The sequence below is a fragment of the Portunus trituberculatus genome, chromosome 45 (assembly GCF_017591435.1).
Source record: "Portunus trituberculatus isolate SZX2019 chromosome 45, ASM1759143v1, whole genome shotgun sequence".
In the NCBI taxonomy this organism is placed as follows: Eukaryota; Metazoa; Arthropoda; class Malacostraca; order Decapoda; family Portunidae; genus Portunus; species Portunus trituberculatus.
This window is the reverse complement of record NC_059299.1, coordinates 11,433,317-11,458,254: the sequence shown is the minus strand read 5'-3', so window position 1 is coordinate 11,458,254 and position 24,938 is coordinate 11,433,317. Positions and strand designations below refer to the sequence as shown.

General features: G+C 44.7%; 1 protein-coding gene across 1 annotated transcript in view; it reads left to right on the top strand.

Annotated features, from left to right (window-relative positions):
* The window catches only part of LOC123519399, a 116,485-nt gene that overhangs the window by 53,169 nt on the left and 38,378 nt on the right, over window positions 1–24,938 (top strand). Inside the window, exon 8 of the mRNA XM_045280679.1 lies at window positions 4,542–4,669. Coding sequence (XP_045136614.1) covers window positions 4,542–4,669 — 128 coding nt within the window. The remainder of the gene's footprint in view (window positions 1–4,541; window positions 4,670–24,938) is intronic.

The window sequence follows — 24,938 nt, the reverse complement described above, 5'->3', positions numbered from 1 at the left end:
AAAGGAAAAGGAAGAAGTTGATTTACGGGGACAGGACAAAAGGGGAAGGAGAAGAAAGGGGGAAAGAAAGGGGGAAGAAGAAAGGGAAGGGATTGATGGCTTAGGATTGGAATAAAAGGAAAGGGGACGGAAGGGGAGGGAGAAGGGGAAGGAAGGATAAGGGAAGGAGGAAGAGGAAGAGAGATGATGGAGTGGCAGAACTAAAAAGGAAGGAAAGGGAAGGGGGAAGGGGAAGGAGAAGGGAACAGGAAGGGGAAGGGGGTTGATGGAGTGGTTCAGAGCTAAAGGGTTATCCAGCTAAGAGAGAGGCGGAGCACATTTCGGTCATAAATATCCCGAGATTCATTCCCCCGCGCCACTCCGCCCCTCAAAATAAAGGCATCGTATATTGTGCCTAAGTATTTGGTCGCCTTTGATTCGCCTCCCGCCCGTCTCGCCAAATGCTCTCCACTCTCTTATTGACTCGCCTGAAACATTCGCCACCTCCAATACTATTATTCTGTTTATTTCGCCCTGTTTACTTTGTTTATTTAGTGGTTCATGTTTTAGTTTCTCTCTCTCTCTCTCTCTCTCTCTCTCTCTCTCTCTCTCTCTCTCTCTCTCTCTCTCTCTCTCTCTCTCTCTCTCCATTTTTCTTTACCTTTCTTTAACTTTGCATTTTCTTTTTTTTTTTACAAACTCTTTATTGTCATTTTATTGAATTACTCTCGTTTTGTTTGTCTTCGTTTATATTTTCTTGTTTTTTTTTTGTACATTTTCATTACTCTTATTCATTGTTTGTTTCTTTATTATTTTTTGAAAGGAAGGGAATGATTTCGCTTTACTTTTGACTTTTTTTTTTTTATTGAGTTTCTGTTCGTTGTGTTTATTCGTCTTATTTATCTTGTTTTGTTGATTTTTTTTTTTTTTTATCCTGTGCTTTTAATCATCTCTTTTTTTTTTTTTTTATTTCATCTGAGAATATTTCCTGCGAATCGCGTTTTAATTCATCTTATTTACTTCAACTTTCATTTATTCATTTCCCTGGAGAACGATCGCTAATTTCCTCGTATATCCTCGTCTGGTTATCTTTTTTTTTTTATAAATTTCCTTCTCTTTTTTTCAATATTCCCTCTTCTACTCTCCTTTTTTCTTCTGTTTTCTTCTTTTTTTTCCTTCAATTTTCTGTCCCTCTGTCCAATTTTCGCAAGTGTGTTTTTCTGTGGTGATTTTTCTGCAGCGCCTTTCACTTTTTCAATCGGATTCTGCTTCGTTATCTCATTACCATGTTTACTGTCCACCTTATCTTCTTCCTCTTCTTCTTTCTTCTATTGTGTCATCTCCACCCCTCCTTTCCCCATCCCTCTCTCTCTCTCTCTCTCTCTCCTCCTTTCTTAGTCTGCCTCCCCACGACGTCTCTCCTTCCTTTCCTCTTCCTCCTCCTCCTCCTCCTCCTCCTCCTCCTCCTCCTCCTCCTCCTTCCCTCCATTAAGCCACGAACGCTTTCTCTTTTATCTTCATTTCCTGTCATTCCCTCCACTTATTTCACTCCTACATTCTTCTCATTTCTCTCTCTCTCTCTCTCTCTCTCTCTCTCTCTCTCTCTCTCTCTCTCTCTCTCTCTCTCTCTCTCTCTCCTCATTGTCTCCCTGCATTATCACGTGTCTTCTCCTCCTCCTCCTCCTCCTCCTCCTCCTCCTCCTCCTCCTCCTCCTCCTCCTCCTCCTCCTCCTCCTCCTCCTCCTCCTCCTCCTCTTCCTCCTCCTCCTCGAATTTATGTGCTAATTTTGTGCTTGAACTAAATAATGTTCGCGGCTCCTAATTCCCTTTTCTTGTGGGTCTGAGCAAGTAATTACACTTTCACTCAAATTTTATCCATATTTCGGGATTTTCGTGAGAGAATTACTCCTCCTCCTTTTCCTCCTCCTCCTTTTACTCCACCTATTCCTCCTTCTTCTTCTTCTTCTTCTTCTTCTTCTTCTTCTTTTTTCATTTTTTTTTCTCTTATTCTCACGTCCCTTTCTTGTATGTAACTGACGCTCTCTCTCTCTCTCTTTCTCCTTCTTAACTTCTTCTTCTTCATCTTTTTTCTTTTTATTTTTTCCTTTTTCGTCTGTTTCTTTTTCTTCTTCTTCTTCTTCTTCTTCTTCTTCTTCTTCTTCTTCTTCTTATCTTTCTTTTGGTATATCTCTGCTATTTTTTTTATTACTTCGTTTTCTATCCCTCTATCTTCCTCCTCCTCCTCCTCCTCCTCCTCCTCCTCCTCCTCCTCCTCCTCCTCTTTCTTCTTCTTTGATGTCACTGTGGTCTTTTTTTCTTGTTTCTAACTATCTATCCTTTCCTTTATCTTTAATCTCTCTCCTTCCTTTCCTCCTCTTTCCTCTCTTCTTCCCTCCCTCCCGTCCTCTTTTTCCTTCCTGCTCCTCTTCCCTACTCCCTGTCCATCTCCCATCACCGTTTCTAACTTTTCTTCCTTTCTCTTTTTCATTCTTTTTCTCTTTCGCACCCTATCTGTTTTTTCCTATCTTCTTCTCTCTCCCTTCCTCCTCTTCCCTCTTTTCTTCCCTTTCTACCATTTTCCTTCATTTTCCTTCAACCCCCTCACTCCCTCTCTTCCTCTGCTCCTCCCACTTCGCCAGGAACACGCGGGAAACAAAGACTCGAGGAACGCGGAGTGGTGAAGGAGCGGCCAAACTTGTGCCTTTTGCTGCCCAGTGTGTGTCGCGCAGCCTTTGTGAAGAGTCTGGCACGTGTGTGTGTGTGTGTGTGTGTGTGTGTGTGTGTGTGTGTGTGTGTGTGTGTGTTGGGTTGTTTATCTTTTTCTCCTCCTCTTCTTCTCCTCTTCCTCATCCTCCTCCTCTTCCTCTTCCTTTTCCTCTTCCTCTTCCTACCAAGCAGCCTTGAAAGAACAAAAAAGCCTGTTGCTGGTTGGCTTTCCTTTGTGTTCCTTCTCCTCCTCCTCCTCCTCCTCCTCCTCCTCCTCCTCCTCCTCCTCCTCCTCCTCCTCCTCCTCCTCCTCCTCCTCCTCCTCCTCCTCCTCCTCTTGGAATCTGTTGTTTTTTGTACTTTCTTTGTATTCCTTCTCCTCCTCCTTCCTCTTCGATGTCGTCGTCGTCATCGTCTTTCTTTCTTTTCTTTCTTTCTCCTTTTCTTTCGTTTTTCCTTTCTTTCTTTCTCCCTCCCTCTCTCCAATATTTCCTCTTCCTCTTCTCATATTTCCTCCTAATCTTGTGTGTGTGTGTGTGTGTGTGTGTGTGTGTGTGTGTGTGTGTGTGTGTGTGTAACAACCAAATGATTAACTAATATTACACTTTTCTTTCAATTTGGTTCGTCCTTCGTACTTCGTAACCCCATAAAGATCTTTCGTATTGATTCACAGCCATCGTAAAGCTTTCTACTGCTTAAAAGAAAAACTGCTGTTAAGTATACGCACTTCGCCTTTCAGTCTTTCTTGTCGATGTTTATTTATATTTCGCTGTCTTTAGTATTGTGAAAGAGTTAAATGATTGAAATTTTCTTTAGTCACAGCCACAAAACCTCATTCTCTCTCTTATGACCCGAGGCTGAATTTCTTCCTGCCTCGTCACTCTGGTTCCTGTGTTGTGGTGTGGCCAGACAGGGTGACGTGAGGTGTGGTGCTGGTGTTGAAACTTCCTGGCACGTCAAATAATAAGTTAGCCATAGATAATCTTAAACGTTCTTGCTCCTTGTCCCAACCACTTTCCACAGGCTTTAGTGCAAGTTACTGGGGTTTGCAAGAGTGTTTTCGTGATTCCAGTGATAGTTTAACAGGTGTTCTGCATCCTTAGTGGCAAAAATACCCATGAGGATCTATCTTGCCAAATTTGTAATCCTTGAAAATATTCCAGACGGTTTTAATCAGGCGACGCGATGCAGATAGAAGCATTCAACGCGGCGACAGGTGCAGTGTATGACAGTGTATGACAAGACAACGGGTATTACAGGGCGGAGGAAAACGAGGGGAGCGTTGTAAACAAGTATAAAGAGGAGCTGTTAACATCTCAGAGAATAACATAACTAAACATTACTAAGCGACGTGATGGAAACATGGAGGACAAATCGAGGGGATGAATATACAGAACCAGCGGGCAATAAAGCCTTGAAGGAAACGAGGGAAACATTGTCAAGTAGGAGTAAAGATTTGTTGTTCTCGTCACTCCAAGGAATACAGTGATACAACAAAACCTTATCATACAACTCGATGAAGACACGGAGGGCAAGTTGACAGGATAAACATACAGAAGACTGCGGGATATACAGCGGTGGGGAAAACAAGGGAAGTGTCGTGAGGCAGTCGTGATTGGGTCGTTGGCGTGAAGTGCATGTGGGGGGCGCAGAACCAGCTGGCGGACGCACGACTCAACAATTTGCTGATATACAGAAAACAAGATCTGGAATTACAAATTTTCACTCACTTTTCGCGCACTGTTCTGCTTGTAACGGGTAAGCAATTCTTCAGGTGTTAGTAGAGGCATCACGTGACGCCCCCCACACACCCCAACACGCCCTCAATAAGGTAACGGCGCCCTTTCCACCCACAGTCCCGAGCGCCACCATCCTGAGCGGGCCGGAGATCCACGTGCACCGCGGCTCGCTCATCAACCTGACCTGCGTGGTGGAGCACACACCTGAGCGGCCCCTCTACGTGGTGTGGTACCATTACAACAAGGTACGTGGCGGTGGCGGTAGTGGCGATGGTAGTAGTAGATTTTTTTATAGTATGTGGGCTTTTAATGGGCATTTATGGGCTAAAGAAGGTATTTTTGGGGGTAACTCATACCAGAAAGCCCACTCGCTAGATACATAGACTTTATTAATCACAAAACCTGTTATATACAAGATGACATGAATAATATTAAATGATCCGATTATGTGTGAATTACATTAGATCAACTAATTTTGTGTGGCGCAAAAAAAAAAAATGCTTAGAAATAAAAACGGGGCATTCAACTTCTCCAAATCAAACGCAGACACAGAAACCGAAGAGACCAGAATAGAAAGAAACAGATGGATGAGGAGGAATGCAGTGTGTTTAGGTCTTCAGGGTGTTGCAATACAGGTGAGAGAGGAGAAATGCAGGTGTGTTTAGGTCTTCAGGGTGTTGCAGTACAGGTGAGGTGAGGAGGAGGAATGCAGGTGTGTTAAGGTCATCAGGGTGTTGCAAGAGTACTATAGTGTAGGAGGAGGAGGAGGAATGCAAGTATATATTTTAAGCCCTTAACTAAACATTTCCATTTAACCCATCCATTGAGAGAATTTTTACCTGAATCACAATTGTTACCTTGTTTGTACACCTGACTCATGGTTAGTGTTCTAGCCTAAAAGAGATTAAAATTAACTTACTAATCTATTTTCTCTTTGCGATGACCGTGCTAGGAAACAATTGTTAACCATTGTCTGAATAACAAAGGCGACCGTTGTAGTGAAAGGGTTAAAATAATTCCACAAAACTGCAGCACAAGGGGGAGAGAAAGGTGGCACATGGAAGGCTAACGATTAATTGCTGCATCTCTTATTTATGTATATTAACTAAATTTAGATCCTTAACTGTGACTGTTCTCATCTGATTACTTAATTCTATAACGTTAAAATACACTACTAGGGAAAGTTGAATCTACTTGCGCTTTTCCATGAGTGTGTGTGTGTGTTTGTTGATGTGTTTGTTGATGTGGTGGTGGTGGTGGTGGTGGTGGTGGTGGAGGCATTGTATGGAGGACGGGAGGGTGAGGGGTGTAGTGGGAGAATGCGTGGGTTGACGTTATCTATGTGATTGTTGTTTGTAATGAGTCGTATTTTTATCGCTAATTTAATGATCGTGGTCGTGGTGATGGTTGTAATAGCAGTTGTGATGGTGGTAGTAGTAGTAGTAGTTGTTGTAGTAGTAGTTGTGTTCTGGTTTATATTACTTATTTTTGTAACTGTTATATTTACATTTAAAGTGTTCCTGGTTTGTATTACTGATTTACTGACATTCACACCTCACCAAGAGTGTATAAAAGAACAAAACGGAAATAAAAAATCACTGGAATGGAAGTAAAGGGTCAGGCGATGGTAATGGTCGTTACGGTTAATGGCAGTGGCGGTGGTATCACGCCTTGATGGGAGGCAGAGGGGGAGATGCACTGCCCTGATTCCACCTCGCGTTAGTGGTGAAACTCGCATGTATGGTGAGGTGATGAGCTGCCCAGTGATGTAGCCGACTCTGCGAGGAAAACTATTGATGAGGTTGCAAAGGGATGGTTTGGTTTGGTTAGGTTAGGTTGGTTTAGAATTGGTTTGGTTAGGTTAGGTTAAGCTGGGTTAAGCTTGGTTTGGTTAGGTTTAGTTAAGTTTTGTTAGGTTTGGTTAAGTTTGGTATAGCTTCGTTTGGCTTGATTTGGTTTGGTTTAGTTTGGTTTGGCGTAGCAAGGTTAGGTTACGTTAGGTTGTCACATCAGCTGTCTGAGGAATTATCCGAGGTTTAATTAGTCCCTTGATATCCAGTGACGTAATCCTTAGCCCTTCATCATGCCATCAAACACGATTTTACTAACTAAACAAAAACCCACAGCCACTAATTATAATTCTGGCTACTTAATCGCTTTTCTGCCGTCTGTGGTGTATTTCACTTCGTCTCAAGTTGAAGTAGATGACTGTATTAGAATGACAAGCCAAAGCAGTCAAAAGGTTATTCTGAAGGGGGGGAATGGGAGGAGGAGGCGAGGAAGCGCGGATGTGAGGTGAATGATTACCGAGGTGGTGAGGTGAATGGTGATGTTGTGTGGCGGTGATGTAATGATGACTCTGCTCTGATGTCTGTCCCGTCCTACCCGGTGCTGTCTCCTCGTCACCTCGGTAATGGACAGGTGGGCGCCGCACGTCACCCACCGCAGCGCCGCAATTCTCGCCGCACATCAACTCCACAAAACACACAACAATGCTGCCATCAGTCGCCGGCCCACACACCCTCCGCTCAAATGCAGAATATTCGCCCACACGCAGAGTCAATTTACCCACACCAGAGTGATTATGTTTGCACTATTTGTATCCATATTTGCCATTTACACCAGTTATACGAGGAGTAAAACCAAGCCGTGTACAGGAAAATTTATCGATAAAACACGATGGTGACATGCGGAATTATTATGCTCGCCTCCACCTCCCTTGAAAATGCTTATGATGTACAGCGACTCCCTGCGTGATGAAGCAGCTTTCATATTTATATTTCTAAAAAGTGATATCTATCGCCTTTCCTTCTTGGCTGCTGCCTTTGTCTTCCTCTCCAATCACCCCAACTTCTCGTTCATCCTCCTGAGAAAGCAAGTGTGACAGCGAGAGCAAGAGCAGTGGGGCGGGGAGGTGAGCAGGACTAGATATAAATGAGAGGGAGGGGTTTGAGAAATGTAGAAACAGGGAGGGGATGGGAGGCGGACATGGAGTGTGATTAAGAAAATAGGTGTGGTTTAATTGACACATTACGACTACTGTCCAGTGATGTTTGACATTGTTGACAAGTTGCTGTAGTTAAAATTAACTATTGGAAGGCTGCCTCATCGAGTAGGGAGCAGTCTTTACCTGTCACTCCTCGCCAGTACCACTTCACTTTAAATTAATACATTTAATTACCTTCTCTCAATTCTTTTAGTTTGTCCTTCACATTTTATTTTATCACATTTCCAGTGATTTTTTTTTTTTTTTTCACTATGCCATAGTTTAGTTTTTCATACCAGTATTGTAACCTGCATGACAACTGGTATGACTGGGATGTTGCTGCGCCGTAAACCAAATCAATCAATCAATCTGTCACTCCCACTTTTCTTTGCTTATCTCCTTGATCCTCCCCGCGGTGCTGCTCGACCTTTGATGTCTGGCACATTTAACACGAGGCTCTTGCCATTCACTCACAGCTAAGGACATGTTCGTTGCCCTTCCTGCCGCTGTGTAGACCGTTGCGGCGCGGGAAGGGATAGGCTGCAATGTTGACAAGAATAGAAATCTGCATTACAATTTATCAATGTGTTCGTTAACCCTCTCTACGATATGGAAACAATTTCTCCCACAAAAAGCAATGCAAGGAGTCTTTATAAGTATCTACAAGAAAGCGAGGTATAAAAGAACTGACATTGCACAACAAGGAAGGAAGTCTCAAGAGTGGACAGTAAATAAAGGAAAGGTGTGCAAAATAAGTGATTAAACTGAATTATGAATACGAGTACTTGCTTATCTCGCTCCTTTCTCGTCAAAAATACTGGCCTAGTTTCTTCCCTCGCTCTTCTCATTTCTCGTTATTTTTGTTTTCTGCGCATTCTGATGTTAAAAACTAGCGGAATGTGTGATGCAGGCAGTCGTAATGCAGCATGGGAGGAGGCGGGGGGACATTAGTGCGTTGTGGCTTGTCGTGAGATGCAAAAGATGACTAGTGTGTTCTTAAACCATTTTTCCACTCCCGGTCAGCATTTAATGGTTGCAATGAGGCGCCTTTACTTGCATTACTAAATTACGACCATGCTTCATAAGAAAATGTAAAAATAAATCCCCATCAGATTTAGCTATGCCATGATACAGAAGATTCAAGATTTTTTTTTTTTATTCAAGAGGAATTAAGCAAGGACAAAAATCATTAAAGAAAAAGATCCACTCGATTGCAAGTTCCCTAAAACATCAGTAAAGAATTGGCCAAAAGACGGACAAATGTCTTAAAACCTCCCTCCTAAAAGTCTAATGGATGTATAAATGTATACTATGTAAGCGAGTTAGTCTGTGAGTCTTTCCTATTAGCGAAAAAAAATGGCCTGACACTCAAAAAGCAACACGTGAAGCAACACACACACAACACAACAGGAACAAGCTCACCTCAGCAATACACCTCAGAACACCATTACCATCACACACACACACACACACACACACACACACACACACACACACACACACACACACACACACACACACACACACACACACTCAAACAAAACCAATGCCACACACACAGACATTTGATACACACACATTGCAGCTGCTCACACACCCACACCCCTCGCCGCCCACCACCCCGGGACACATAATCACGACACACAATCTGTTAATGTTGCCGCCAGCCACACTCGTCCAGCGGATTCCCACCAACAGGGGAGGAAATACACAGCAAGTCATGGTTACAAATGACTCCAGCTGGGAAGGGAAAAAAAATACTGTTTACCCTTTAATGCCCTGACTGGGTGAAGAGACGGGCAGAAAGACAGATTAATAGACGGATGGAAGAGATCGAGACGGACAGATAGACAGTAATAGACAGATTAGTGGTAGAGACGGACAGATAGAGAAATTGATAGACAGATTAGAGGTAAAGACGGACAGATATATAGATTACAGACAGGTAAGAGATAGAGACGGATAGATAGACAGATAAGGGGTAGAAAAGGACAGATAGACAAATAACACACAGATAAGAGATAGAGACGAACAGATGAACAAATTGATAGACGGATAAAAGAGCAGACAGACAGACAGATAGACAGATTGATGAATAGATAAAAGTGGGTTCTCAAATTAATTTATGGATATAGGAAGAAATACACAAATAAATGGATGAATAAGTAGACGTGAACTGATGAATGTTGGAAGACACGTATGTAGAAAATGATAAATGTATAGAAATTGATAGGTTGGAGTAAAAAGAAAAAACACACACACACACACACACACGCACACACGCACACACACACACACACACACACACACACACACACACACACACACACACACACACACACACACACACACACACACTTACTTTTCTCCTCCCTCGCTCTCTCTCCCTACAAACGCAAAATCAGTGAAAAAATATCCCCAGAGTTTACAAATATAACTTTTCTTTTTTACTTGTCTTTTTTCTGTTTTCTGGTTGACATTTTTCCACCATTTCCATCTCACACACACACACACACACACACACACACACACACACACACACACACACACACACACACACACACACACACACACATAGACAGTGAAGTGCGGAGGGAGACAGACAGCGAGTTCTCTAGCCCAGTGAGGGAGAAATTCATTAGTAAATTACTGTACAAAAAATAGGTTAGTGTGTAGGACTTTGATGTGAATAGAGTAATGAGCTTGATTAATTAGTAGTGAACCCCGAGGAGACACACACACACACACACACACACACACACACACACACACACACACACACACACACACACACACACACACACACACAGACAGAGAGAGAGAGAGAGAGAGAGAGAGAGAGAGAGAGACCGATAGATATTTCCCAAAAGAGGAAGGACAGAGGAAGGGGAGCGGATAAAGGAGGAAGGAGAAGGGATGCTGGTAATGCGAAAAGGAGAAGCAGGAATAGAGGTTAATGCGGTAAAGAGGAGGAGGAAAGGAGATCAGTTCGTGGAAAAATGAGGAAGATATGATAATGGGGCGAGGAAGACTGAAATGTAATGATGATGAGGAAGAGAGAGAGAGAGAGAGAGAGAGAGAGAGAGAGAGAGAGAGAGAGAGAGAGAGAGAGAGAGAGAGAGAGAGAGAGAGAGAGAGAGAGATGAAAATAAGTGAAGCAATGTTTTACTTCAGGAAGAATTTAAAACTGCCGGTGCAAAATGTATGTAAAGATATGTAATTTCATTAAGTTTAATAAAAGAATAACTTTGCTCTAATTGGCAGCAATGTTAGACTTGAAACTTTGCCTTGTCCGACACTCGCGGCCTACCTGGAGGAGGAGGAGGAGGAGGAGGAGGAGGAGGAGGAGGAGGAGGAGGAGGAGGAGGAGGAGGAGGAGGAGGGGGGGTCGGGATCAAAATCAGGAGCGGAGGAACACAACCAAGGAGAGGAAGAGGAAGAGGAGGAGGAGGAGGAGGAGGAGGAGGAGGAGGAGGAGGAGGAGGAGGAGGAGGAGGAGGAGGAACATAAAGGATGAGAAAAAAGACTGAAAAGAAGGAGGAGGAGGAGGAGGAAAGGAATAACTAGGAGGAAGAGGTGGAGAAGAAGAACTGAAGGAGGAGGAGGAGGAGAAAGAGGAGGAGGAGGAGGAGGTAGTAATAGTAGTGGTAGCTAATACGAAGCGAAAAGAAACTTGTGCAGAGGTAATGAAAGGAGGAGGAGGAGGAGGAGGAGGAGGAGGAGGAGGAGGAGGAGGAGGAGGAGGAGGAGGAGGTGGAGAAGGAGGGGGAAGGAAGGCTGTCTCAGTACTTGTAGTAGCGGAGGTAAAGTTAATATGAAAGACAAATAGGTGCATGCTGGAGAAATGAGAAGAGGAGGAATATGGAGATGAGGAAATGGAGGAAGAGAAAGATAAGACGGTGGGGAGAAAAACAGGAGGAGGAAAGAGAAAGAGGACTAGAAGTAGGAATAGAAGAAGTAGGAGAAATAGGAGACGAAGAAAGAAGAGCGGAAAGAAGAGAGTTGGGAAAAAGAGGAGGAAGAGGAGGAGAAGGAGGAGGATAGAAGAAGGAAAGTATAATGAACAATTAGAATAGTAAAAAGAGCAAGAATAAGAAGATAAAGGGTTATGAAAGAGACGAAACTGAAATAATAATAGTAGTAGTAGTAGTAGTAGTAGTAGTAGCAGCAGCAGCAGCATTACAGCAGGAACAGCAGAAGGACATGAGGAAGATGAACAGGAGAGACACAGCATAACACGTTCCATTCCCTCGCCTTTACTTTCCCCGTCGTTTATCATCCATCGCCGTGTTTACATGAAGCACAGACACATGCACCACGCCGCGGCATAAATAAACTGCCACCTTCTGCTGCACCTCCACCACGAAAAAACTACAAAGGAAAGTGTCGGCGGCTGCGTCTTCACCTGTCAGTGTGTGTGTGTGTGTGTGTGTGTGTGTGTGGATGGATGCAACTTAACGCCCCCCCAACTCCTCATCTGGTAGTTTGGGGGGGATGAGGGGGTGGAGGCGTTCAAGGGCGTGGCGATGGTGGTGATAGTGGTGGAGGTAGGGTACAGGGAGGAGGAGGAGGAGGAGGAAAGGGAGCATGAACGAAAAATGAAAATTGGGAACCGCGTTTTTTTTCGAGGCGTTTACCTGAGAAAGAGGAGAAGGAAAAGGAGGAAGAGGAGGAGGAGGAAGAGAAAGAGGAGGAGGGAAATGGGAGGAAGAAGAGGAAGATCAGGGCTTGAATATACAGCAGTAGTAAGATAACAAAGGTAAATTGAGGGTAATTAACGTAGTCTTCCTTCCTATTACCTGTATTGAGTTACCTGGCCATGCTCGTTTGCCACTTTTTCAGAGAGGGAGAGGGAGAGGGAGAGGGAGAGGGAGAGGGAGAGTTACTGTTGCTGTGTAGTGTTCTGGCAGCTAACGTGAGACTGCTCAACGTTGATCATTTTTTAAGTTTTAAGCTACCTCCGCCGCTATCCATCCTAATGTGAGAGAGAGAGAGAGAGAGAGAGAGAGAGAGAGAGAGAGAGTACCAGTTAACCAGTTTTTCTTGGCCAACGCATCATTCAGTTAGCCAGTTCGTCATTTCACCATCCAGCCAGTCAGTCAGTTTGTCAGTTTGTCATTTCACTATCCAGTCAGTCAGTTGACCAGTTTTTCATTTTACCATCCAGTCAGTCAGTTAGTCAGATTGTTATTCCACCATCCAGTCAGTCAGTTAGTCAGTTTGTCATTCCACTATCCAGTCAGTCAGTTAGTCAGTCAGTCAGTCAGTTATTCAGTTTGTGAGTTTTTTATTCCACCATTCATCCAGTCAGTCAGTCAGTCAGACAGTCAGTCAGTTAGGTCAGTTAGTCAGTTTGTCATTCCACCATCCAGTCAGTCGGTTAACCATTGAGTCAGCCAGTCATTTAACCAATCAGTGAAATAAATAGCCAGGCGTCAGTTAATAATCCAGCCAGTTTAGTCAGCCAGTCAGTCAGTTAGTGCACCACTGAAGTAACCAAGAATCACTAAGGCAGTCAAACAGAATTAGTCAGTCATAGAGCCAGTCAATCAGTCAGTTTGTCATTCACCCAAGTAGTCAGTCAGTCAGTTAACAAGCGATGAAACTAAAGATCCAGTTAGCTTAGTCAGTCTGTCAGGGAGCGAGCTGTAAATCCAGTCAGTCAGCCAGCTATTCTGTCATCCAATCACCCAGCCACCACTCACTCACTCACTCAGTCACTCAATCTCTTTCAGCCAGTCAGTTAGCCAGAGATAACACTAAAGATCCAGTCAGCTAGCCAGTCTGTCAGGGAGCAAGCCGTGAATCCAGTCAGCCAGCTATTCTGTCATCTAGTCACCCAGCCACCACTCACTCACTCACTCACTCACGCACTCACTCACACAGCCAGGCGTTCAGTCACCCCTCGTGGGCAGTATTAGAATTAACTCATCAGCGGATCATTTTGCACCACTTTTGTTCTGTGATGAAGGAAATGATAATTGTTATAGCGAAGCGAATGGACGAGCTGGGCATGAAGGGAGGCGAGAGGGGAGGAAGAGAAGCGTGAAGATGGAAGAGCAGGAACAGGAGAGGGAAGGAAGGAAGGAAGGAAGGAAGGAAGGAGAGAAAGAGGGAGAGGAGAAGGACAATGTAGAAAGCCAGTCCCAATCCCATAACCCTCCCTGTTTACCTCTCTTGTTTACTGTCGAACCCTTGTCACATGTAAACAAACACACACACCACAATTCACGTATCCCTGTGTCCCTGTATCCTATTGTCCACGCCTCCCCTCACCCCCTCACACCACCCACTCACCCGTCACCCCTCCCTCCACCCACTGAGCCGCAGCCCCTCCCTGACTTAATGTTATAGTGAGGTGTTATTGCCACTTGCAAGGCGATGGGGCTTGATGGTGATGGTGGCTGGCTAATGGCGGTGTAATGTAATGGGGGGTTATGGTGCCAGAGAGAGAGAGAGAGAGAGAGAGAGAGAGAGAGAGAGAGGGTAGGATAGAGAGATTTTTTGTTCGTTTTAAGTTGTCCTGGAATCTCTCTCTCTCTCTCTCTCTCTCTCTCTCTCTCTCTCTCTCTCTCTCTCTCTCTCTCTCTCTCTCTCTTTTATCGGTTTATTTCTTATTTCTTTTCGATTCCTTCCATCCTTCCTTTATTCACTCTCCTCCCTTCCTCCCTCCTTCCCTCCCCTTCCTCCCTCTTTGCCTCTTTCCTCCTTCCCTCCCTCTCTTCTTCCCTCATTCCTTCCTTTAGCTCATCTTTCCTCCTCCACACGGTCTGACTGAATCATGATGCGGAAGAATTGGAGAGAAGGAAGAGGAGGAGGAGGAGAAATAGGAAAAAGAAGAGGAAGAAGAAGAACAACTTAAGGCTGTACGTGTCTTCTTAGTAAAGCAGAAAAGAAGTAAAGTTTAATTATCAGACTCCTCCTCCTCCTCCTCCTCCTCCTCCTCCTCCTCCTCCAGTTCAGTGTGTTCTAAATATTTGTCTCTTCCTTCTGCTGACACCACGGGAGGGAGGGCGTTGGGGGCATGGTCGAAGCTTTCGCCACGCCCCCTTCATGACGTCACCAGTTCTTCGACCAATAGGAACACAGTATCTCGTGACGCTAAACCAATCAGAGGAATTTTACGTCATAACTTGGGTGATGTCAGGATTTTGTTTGTTGGTATGGTTTGAGAGAGAGAGAGAGAGAGAGAGGTGGGAGGGGGGACCTTCTTACATTTAAACATTGTGCACTAACAATACACACACACACACACACACACACACACACACACACACACACACACACACACACACACGTTTTCCTTCAGTTTTGATTTATTTTTTCTTCCTCACCAGCACCTTTCCTTTTGCATAACGCCTCCTCCTCCTCCTCCTCCTCCTCCTCCTCCTCTTCCTCCTCCTCCTTCTCCTCCTCCTCCTCCTCCTCCTGTCGTGTTTTTATTTGCAGTAATTCTTAAGGAAATTACGAAATCTTTTTTAAATGAGGATCAGCAACTTCTTTCATTACTCTCTCTCTCTCTCTCTCTCTCTCTCTCTCTCTCTCTCTCTCTCTCTCTCTCTCTCTCTCATTTTTAATTCGTTTTCCAGGTATTTTGTTTTCTTTCCTCTTTTCTTTTATAATTTTTTGTTTTCTCTCTCTCTCTCTCTCTCTCTCTCTCTCTCTCTCTCTCTCTCTCTCTCTCTCTCTCTCATTTTTAATTCGTTTTCCAGGTATTTTGTTTTCTTTCCTTTTCTTTTATCATTTTTTTGTTTCTCTCTTTGTTGTATAGTTCGGAGACATGGTTTATGACACATCCGAGGAAAATCATTGCTTTGTACAATAGAGCTATCAAGTGTTTGCTAGGAGTGAGAAAGTTCACCAGTCCTGTCCTGATCTTTGCATGATTGAGTCAGGCATTTCACCAGCACAGGAAGTTATAGCAAACAGGAGGCGTAAGTTCTTAGAGAAATGCTTGAGGATACCAGACATGGAGGAACCATTTGATATTGTATTTAGATTATGTGAAGCAGCCAACACTCCAGGTTACAAATTCTTAATGCAAACACTGCGGTATAATGCAGATGTAAGACCACTCGTCCAGATAGCTCAGCGGATTCAGGAGAAACCCTTCACGGCCTCAAAATATGTGTCATATAGAACAGAACTTAACCCAGACCTTTTGGTCCATTCAGTTTATACTTGTAAGGATTTTATCCCTGATTATAAACGCCAATCCTTCAGTAGATTGCGTTTGATGTCACATAATCTAAAAATTGAAACTGGGAGAAGGAATGCAGTACCAAAAGAACTCAGACTGTGTTCATGTCCAGACAATGTCATTCAAAGTGAAGCACATGTGTTGTTGCATTGTACACTTTCTGGACAATTGAGACAGAAGTATGATATGTTAGATTTTTCCAGTTTTTATAACTTAATGGGCTCTGGTGGAAGGGAACGCAACTTATGCGAATATATACATGAAGTGTTACATTTATATGAATAAGGACCGTGATAGTATTCGAGAGAGTTTGTTTATGTAATATAACTGGTAGAAGAAAAAATTTGGACAAATATTTGTAACTTACAAGTGTAAAATATCAATTTTGTGTATGAGATTGTCAATAAATCAATTAATCATCAATCTCTCTCTCTCTCTCTCTCTCTCTCTCTCTCTCTCTCTCTCTCTCTCTCTCTCTCTCTCTCTCTCTCTCTCTCTCTCTCTCTCTCCTTCTTCTTCTTTCTTCTTCTTCTTCTTCTTCTTTCTTCTTCTTTCTCTTCTCCTTTCTTCTTCTTCTTCTTCTTCTCCTTCTCCTTCTCCTTCTCCTTCTCCTCTTCTCTTCTCCTCCTCCTCCTCCTCCTCCTCCTCCTCCTCCTCCTCCTCCTCCTCCTCCTCCTCCTCCGCTTTTCCTTAATCTAGTTTATTGTTCTTCTATTAAATCATTTTCGTTTTCTTTGACCTTTTATCTCTCTCTTTTTTCCTTTTTTCGCTTCTTTCATGTATTTTCTTCCTATTTTTCCCTGTTTTCTTTTTTCCGGCTTGTCATTTTCTGTCAGTCTCCCTGCCTTGCTGTCCATCTTTTTCGTGTGTCTGTCTGTTTGTTTGTGCATCTCTCTCTCTCTCTCTCTCTCTCTCTCTCTCTCTCTCTCTCTCTCTCTCTCTCTCTCTCTCTCTCTCTCTCTCTCTCTCTCTCTCTCTCTCGTTTATTATCTTTTCGTCATCTTTTTGTCCATTTTTATCTATCAGTTTCTCATTCCATCCATTCGTTTATTGGCACTTCCCTTCCTTTTATCTTTCTTTTATCTTTAATTCCCTCTACATTCTCTTATTTCCATTTGTGTGGCGAAGAAATTGCTTTCCTATTTTCTTTTGTTTCATTTTCCATTACCTTTTTTTCTGTCTGATTAGCTTTCTGTCCATACATCTCTTGATCTCTGTCTAACTGCCCTTCCTGTATATTTTGCATTCGAAATTTGTCTAGAAATGAGCTTACCCGTCTGTCTGTCTGTCTGTCTGTCTGTGTCTGTCTGTCATTTATCTCTCGCTCGCTTGTCTGTGCATCTCATATTTGTTATTTTGTTTGTCTCTGTTTGTCTGTTCGTCTATCCACCAGTCTGTTTGTCTGCATTCCAGCTTGCCTGTTTATCTGTTCGTCTGTATTACCTCATCTTTCCTTTCGTTTATTTGTTCAGCCTCTTGTTTGTATCACTGTTCATCTGTCTGTGAACCAGCCTGGATATTCGTCTGTTCCGTCGCTCGCTTGCCATCTCACAGAATTTTGTCTCTGTCTGTTTCTGCCACTGTCTTTCTGTGTTCATCTGTGTCTCCGTTGTCTCTGCCTATCTGTCTCTCTGTCTGTGGTTACCTGTTTGTGTTTACCTGTCTCTCCGTTTGTTTCTTCATCTTTTTCTCTTCCGTCTGTGTTCACTTGTTTGTGTTCACCTGTCTCTCCGTTCGTCTCTATCCATCTGTCTCTTTTGATTGTATTTTACCTGTTTGTGTTCATCTGTTTCTCCGTTTGTCTCCTCATGTCTCTCTTCTGTTCACTCGTCACGCCACCTGTCTCTTTGTGTCCACCTGCCCCTCTGTCTGTCTGTCTGTGTGCGTCTGTGCGTCTGTGCGTCCCGTGAGCGAGAGACAAAGTTGGACAGCTGGACTTGTTCTTCTCGCTCGCACAGAAGTTTTCTCTTTGATGTAATTTGTGCTGAAGAAAAGGTGATGCTTGTGATGTTTAGTCTGCTTTCCTTCCTTCTTTCCTTTCCTCTTTCCTTTCCTCTTTCATTTTTCCTTTTTCATTTCCTTTTCTTCCTTCTTTCCTTTCTCCCTTCCTTTTCTTTCCTTTCCGTGTTTTTCCTTTCATTTTCTTTCCCACATGTTTTATTCTTCCTTATACCCCTCCTTCTTTCCTCTCCGGCCTCCCTCCCTCTCTCTCTCTCTCTCTCTCTCTCTCTCTCTCTCTCTCTCTCTCTCTCTCTCTCTCTCTCTCTCTCTCTCTCTCTCTCTCTCTCTCTCTCTCTCTCTCTCTCTCTCTCTCTCTCTCTCTCTCTCTCTCTCTCTCTCTCTCTCTCTCTCTCTCTCTCTCTCTCTCTCTCTCTCTCTTTTTTTTTTTTTTTATTTAAACATAATTTATACAGAAGAACATGTACCCAAAGGCGCACTGTCGTGTGCTACCTATTCTAAGGGTACTACAATCTATTTCTCTACAATATTTACAAGACTTAAAAATAGATAATATACAAGATGGTCAGCATGTAAATGGAGCACTGTTCTTTTCACTTCACTAGCACTATTCACGCACTGCACTACACTGAGTGTCACGTCACAAAGAGTGTCAGAGGAGTTGGCAGTGTCTGTCTCCACTTATGTGCCATCAGTTTGACACTGTGTGTGTTCATCTCCTGGACGTGAGGCACCGCGGCCGTGAACAAGTTCCACATCCTGGAGACGCGTCCTGCGAAGGTGCGTTGATGCTGACACCCGTGGGATCGCGGCACCTCTACGGCGTCACCACCATTGAGCACCGTTCTCGTGCTCCGTGCGGTGACTCTCAGAGGATGACGCAGCCCTGCCAGATGTGGCACTCTTTGCACCTGTGCCTTATGGAACACTACGATCGCCGCCACATCTCTGCGGTGTTCCAGTGAATCAAGGGACGCTCAGGCTCTGGGTGAGGTGGTATTGCAGCATCTACTAGCCGTATGGCGCGGCGTTGGATGCTGTCCAGTCTCCTTCTGTGTGTGGCGGCACAGGACATCCAGGAGAGCTGCGTACTCAAGGTGGGGCCGCACCTGTGCCTTGTACAGCAGCAGTCTCCCCTTCCTGTCGAGGAAACTGGCGATCCTTCTGAGAGCGGAGATCCTGTGAGAGGCTTTCTTGGCAATGGTTTTGACATGGCTGTCAAACCTCAGCCCTCGATCCACCTCCACTCCAAGTATCTTGACGTCATCTTGGGTGGGAGCAGCAGCGCCAAAGACAACTTTCCTGCCATTGCTGCCATGGCGGCTGGGGACCGAGAGACAACCATTGCCTGTGTCTTCTCCGGCGCGAATGTCACTTGCCAGCGAGCACCCCACTCCTTTATCACTCGTAGCTGCTGATTGATGGCCTCAGCAGCCCGCCCACTGTCCTGGCGTGGATAGGTATAGGAGAGGGTGCAGTCATCAGCATAGGCCTTGACTCCTGGCAGTAGCTGGAGAAGATCATCCACGTAGATATTCCACAGGAGTGGGCCAAGAATTGAACCCTGTGGCACTGATGCCTCCACAGGCAGGGACTCAGATGTTTGCCCGTTGACAACCACCTTGAGGCTTCTGTCCTGCAGGTAATTTCCCAGGAGTCGTAGCAAGCCACCCTGGATGCCTTTAGCACGAAGCTTTTCCAGTAATCCGTTGTGCCATACTTTATCAAAAGCTCCAGCTATGTCCAAAGCAACCACTATAGTGTCCTTGCCGTCGTCGAGGGCGTCCTGCCACTGCCTGGTGAGAAGCATCATTAGGTCGGAGGTTGACCTTCCAGGTCTGAACCCAAACTGTTGGTCTGAGAGGAGGGCATTGTCCTTGAGATGGCTACACACCACCTCTGCCACGACCCTCTCAAACACTTTACCCACCACTGACAACAGGGATATGGGTCTGTAGTTTTTTGGGTCCGTCCTGGAGCTTTTTGTGTACAGGAACTACTCGAGCCTCCTTCCACACTGAAGGCCAGACGTTTTCCCGTACACAAGTTGTGAACTTGGGTGAGAGGGGCAGCCAGTTCCTGGGAGCATCGCTTCAGCAGGTGCGGGCTGATGTCATCAGGGCCGGTGGCTTTCTGTGTGTCCAGCCCCGCAATAATCGCTTCACCTGCTGATGCGTCACCTCCACCATGGTGACAGTCTTCTCACATTGCTGGACCAGCTGAGGCGGTGGCTGCTGTGGATTCCCCACCTTCATTTTCCAGCAAACAAGGAAGCCAGCAACTGTGCCCTCTCCTTACTGCTGGTGGCGACAGTACCGTCCTGCTTGCTGAGGGAGGGATGGATTCTTGGTGGCCAGTTCCTGTTTGTCCTTAACAAGGGACCACCAAGTTTTGTTTCCTACGCCAGTGCCACACAGTTTCCGGCGCAGGCTTTCCTCCCACTTTTTTAAGGCCCACTTGCTGGTTACCACCATCCTCCTGCATGCAGCCCTATGCAAGTCCTTGTTGCGCCGAGTCGGGTTCCTCTTGTAGCGGAGCCAGGCAGCATACTTTGCCTCAGCAGCAACACGGCAACGGTAGCCAAACCATGGCTGATCCGTCGGTCTGGTGGTGTATTCCCTGTGTGGGACGTGGCGTCTCTGGAGGGCGAGAAGGTGAGAGGTGAGTGCAAGTGCTTCACTCTCTGCTCCTCCCTGTAGCAGAGTGGCCCATGGGGTGTGGGTCAGGTCGCGGCGCAGGGAAGCCCAGTCTGCTTTGTTCCACAGCCAGATGGTGCGGGTGGTGGCCTCGTCCTGAGCCACGCCCACTTCCAGCTGTGTCAGTACAGCGTGATGATCAGAGCTGCCCACGAGCCCCAGCTGATGACACTGAAGCTTGTCCTCCTGGTAGTCTGAGATGACAGGGTCTAATGTCCCTCCTCGTTCATGTGTGGGGAAGGTGACATGATCTGTCAGACCCTGCACCTCAGGAGATTCTCGTAGGCGTCTCTTTCCAGGTGGTGATTGAGATCCCCCACAATCAGCACGTGGCTGCAGCTGTGTGCCATCATCAGGTTGTCTAAAGTCTCAGTCAGGTACAGGAGTGAGTCAGGCCCTTGTCGCGGGGGGCGATACAGGGCACACAGTAGGAGGGCTGAGCGGTCTGCCAGCGTTACTCGGAAGTACATCATCTCCATCAGTGGAGGCGTGTCTATGTCGAGTAGCTGGGCCTGCATTCCTTCCTTGAAGCAGACAGCCACTCCACCTCCTGTTCGCTCCTGTCGGTCCCTCCTCACCCAGTGGGTGAAGCCCTGCATCCTGCCATACGTGGGCTCCACCTCACTGTTCAGCCATGTCTCTGTCACCACAACAACGTCTGCATTGTGTCGTTGCACACAGTTGTGGTATAAGTCTGCAAGGTTAGTCCGGAGACCACGGACGTTGCTAGAGACGACCTTTAGTTGGCGGCGGGGCAAGCTGGCTGTACCATCTCTCTCTCTCTCTCTTCCTACCTTCCTTTCTATCATCACTCACCACCACCACCACAACCACCACTCTCCGACACACAGACACGCATTCTTACCTTCTGTCGTCTTATTGCATCCTTTCCCTGCCTTATTCCGTCAGGCTGACACTCGTACACACACCCAAAGCTCCCTATCATATCACACACCCTGTCGCCTTCTTTCCCTTGTTTTATCCTCCACTAATCTTCCCCGTGTTTTTATTCTTGTTCTCATTTTCGTTTTTTTTTTTTTTTTTTGTTTTTCAGTAATTGTTGCTTTTTATTTTTTTTGTTTGTCTTTCTTAATTGCTTTCTTTTTTTTTTCCTTGTCTCATCGTTTAATTATTTTTTCTTTTCCTTGTCTTTATCTATATTTCTTTATGTATTTCCAGTTTTCTTGTGTTTGTCCTGTTTTTCTTATTTCTACCGTTTTCATTGATTTTCTCAGAGCAACTTTTCGTGTTTTTTTTTCATTTTTCAATTATTTCTCACCCTTTTCTTTTAGTATTATTCGTCTTGTTTTTCTCTTCCTTCTTTAATGCTTTCTGTTTCTTTATTTCTTTTCCTTATCTTTTTTGTTCTCCTTCGTGACTTCCCTCTGTGTGTGTGTGTGTGTGTGTGTGTGTGTGTGTGTGTCCTTCATATCACTAACTACCATACTCGTATATATTTGTATGCTTTTCCTTTTCGTCCCCCTACACACACACACACACACACACACACACACACACACACACACACACACACACACACACACACACACACGTCTTTAACACTCCCATGCTATTTCACCCTCCCTCACTTCTTATTCCTCTCTCCCTTTCTTCCCTCCCTCCCTCCCTCTTTATCCACAGTACATTCATCATCTTCCTCCTCTTGGCCCTCTTCACCCACCTACCTATCTCCCTTCTTCTCTTCCTCCTAACTGCCATACACATTCCTTCTCTTATCTTACCTTCCCCACCGTGTCCTCTCCTCGTCTCTCTCGTACAGTGACTCGGCGACAAACAACAGGCGCGTCTCTGCTCGGCAAATGAAGTGGAAACACAGACTAATAGGCAGACCAGCAGCTGACAAAGGCCTCGCTGGTGAGGGGTGTTTATAGTCACTGGTGGTGGTTGGTGTACCTGTTGTTTTGTGGGTGGTGGAGGTGTGATATTGTGTGGTGGTGGTGGTGGTGGTGGTGGTAGTTGTAGTTGTAGTAGTAGTAGTAGTAGTAGTTTTCTCGTAGATTAAATTATTTTTATTGTAGTTAGTAAGAGGCACGGGAAGAAAACATGAACAACAACAATTACTATTACTACTACTACTACTACTACTACTACTACTGCTGCTGCTGCTACTACTACTACTACTACTGCTGCTGCTGCTTCTACTACTACTACTGCTGCTGCTGCTGCTACTACTGCCACTGCTGCTGCTGCTACCACTGCTGCTGCTGCTGCTGCTACCACTGCCTGCTGCTGCTGCTGCTGCACCACTGCCACTGCTGCTGCTGCTGCACTACTGCTGCCACTACTGCTGCTGCTGCTGCTACCACTGCTGCTGCTACTGCTGCTGCCACTGCACTGCTGCTGCTGCTGCCACCACTGCTGCTTCTACTACTGCTGCTACTACTACTGCTACTACTACTACTACTACTATCACCACCAGACAGGCAGGCAGACGGACATGACGATAAGTGAAGGGTTTGAAAAGTTACAGTTGGGAGGGAAGGAATGGGAGGGAGGGAGAGAGGGAGGCGGGAAGGAAGAGGAAGGGAAGAAGGGGAAGGAGGGGAAGAAACTTAAGAAGGGTTGACACGGTTCGTGAAGATTGAAGGAGAGGAGGAGGAGTGTTGTAGGGGCTAATGGAAGAGAGAGAGAGAGAGAGAGAGAGAGAATTTAGTTAGTGTATGTAACATCAACAACATTCAGGAGTATAATTATTAGTTTAAATATAAAGTATAGTTGAATATATCTATGCATTCGAACCATTAAGTATTAAGGCTCTATTTTGTGTGAAGTACAAGTTTAAATAAGGATACGTAAAGAGTAATTACAACTTTCATGGTTGTTTCGAATGTCGATATCCTTTAGTTTCTATGAAAAAGGTGTATTGCCACCAAATAAAGAAAGACAAGAACAAGAGACACAGTGTAGCGTAAGGTGTAAAGTGTCAGAGAAAGATTGAAACAAATGACAAGAAAATGAAATAAAACAAAAATGCAAAGTTCGTGCGTATTCGATTTTAATGAGTATAGAAAGTTCTGTAGATTATGCATGTATGAAAGATGTGAGGCATGTAGAGGAGGCGTAGTTAGCTAATTGACCACAACAAACGCAGTGGTACAGAGAAACCATGCGTGCTTTGGGGTCCGAGGGGTCTCCAAGCGCACGGGTTCCAATCCTATCCATGATCTGCGTGTAGGTTGGACTTCCTCACTCGGGGTAATAGGAATAGCGGGTAGGCTTTCAGATAGGAGATACCCTAAAAAAGTATCCCCTTTAGCCCATAAGTTCCCGTGAAAAGCCCACATGGTATAAATAAAAAAAAAAAGCATTACATGAAAATCAACTTGTATTAGAACAGTGATCCAACGAAATGCAATCCAAATAACACGAAAAGGGAAAAAAAAAGTGACGCTTCTAACATACTCACTTTGACAACAGATTTTTTGGCGTACATCACGTAAATAAATAAATAAAATAAAAAAATAAGCGAGATATAGAAGTGTGTACGTGGCTCAGTGTGGGTGGATAGACATGAGAGATAAAAGAGTACAAAATATATATGTAGAAATAAAAGTGTGTGTGGGTGCGCGTGGGTGTGGTCATGGGGTGTAAAAAGAGCCGTGTGTGAGGGTGCAGTGTGGTGGTGGTGGTGGTGTGGTGTGGTGGTGGGTGTAGCAGCTGTGGGGTGTAACTAGTGAGTCATGAAAAGAGAGAGAGGGGAGGGAGGAAGGAAAGGAAAAAAAAAGAATAAAAAGAGAAAGTGTGTGAGGGTAGTGGAGAATTTTCCGCTAGATTAGCCAGAAAGATAAGAGAGAGAGAGAGAGAGAGAGAGAGAGAGAGAGAGAGAGAGAGAGAGAGAGAGAGAGAGATGAAGGGGAAGACTAAACGAGAAGAAGAAAAAGAGCTCTGGTAAGAATAAGTGGAGGGGAAAGAAAGTAATTACAAACAAGTACACAAAGAATCCAATCAAAAGAAAACTCTGAAGAAGGAAAAAAATAGAACACAAAAGGAAAAGAAACAGAAAACGCTGTGATAGAAAATGAAGAGTAAACAAACCTTGAGAGAAACGGAAGAGGAAAATAGACGATGAAGAGGAGGAGGAGGAGGAGGAGGACGAGGAGGAGGAGAGCAGAAACGAGAAGAGGCTTTGCAAAATACGAAAACACACTCACGGAAGAGGAAATAAGAGAGAAAAACAAAACTAAAAAAGAGAAAAACAGCAAAAAAAAAACAAAGGAAACAAAAAGTGGAGGAAATATTAATATGGAGAAAAAAATCTGTAAGAGCCAGTACATTAGAAAATTGGAAAATGTATTCTATTTTGAGAAGCTGAGGAAGGAAGCAAATTGAGAAGCTTAATGAAGCCATGAATAAAGATAAAATGCTTGGCGAGGCGTAGCGTGGAGAGAGAGAGAGAGAGAGAGAGAGAGAGAGAGAGAGAGAGAGAGAGAGAGAGAGTGTGTGTGTGTGTGTGTGTGTGTGTGTGTGTTTGTGTCATGTCTAAGATAGCTCACACAGAAGCAAAACAAGATCAAATGTAAATAAGAGAAGGATTGAGTTCTCGGCATTCTTCATGTGTGTCAGGTTGAGCTAAAGAGATGAAGGAAAAGAAAACAAATGAGACGAAACAAATATTAAAAAGAATCGCATTGTTTTGTTGTCTTTCATCCTGT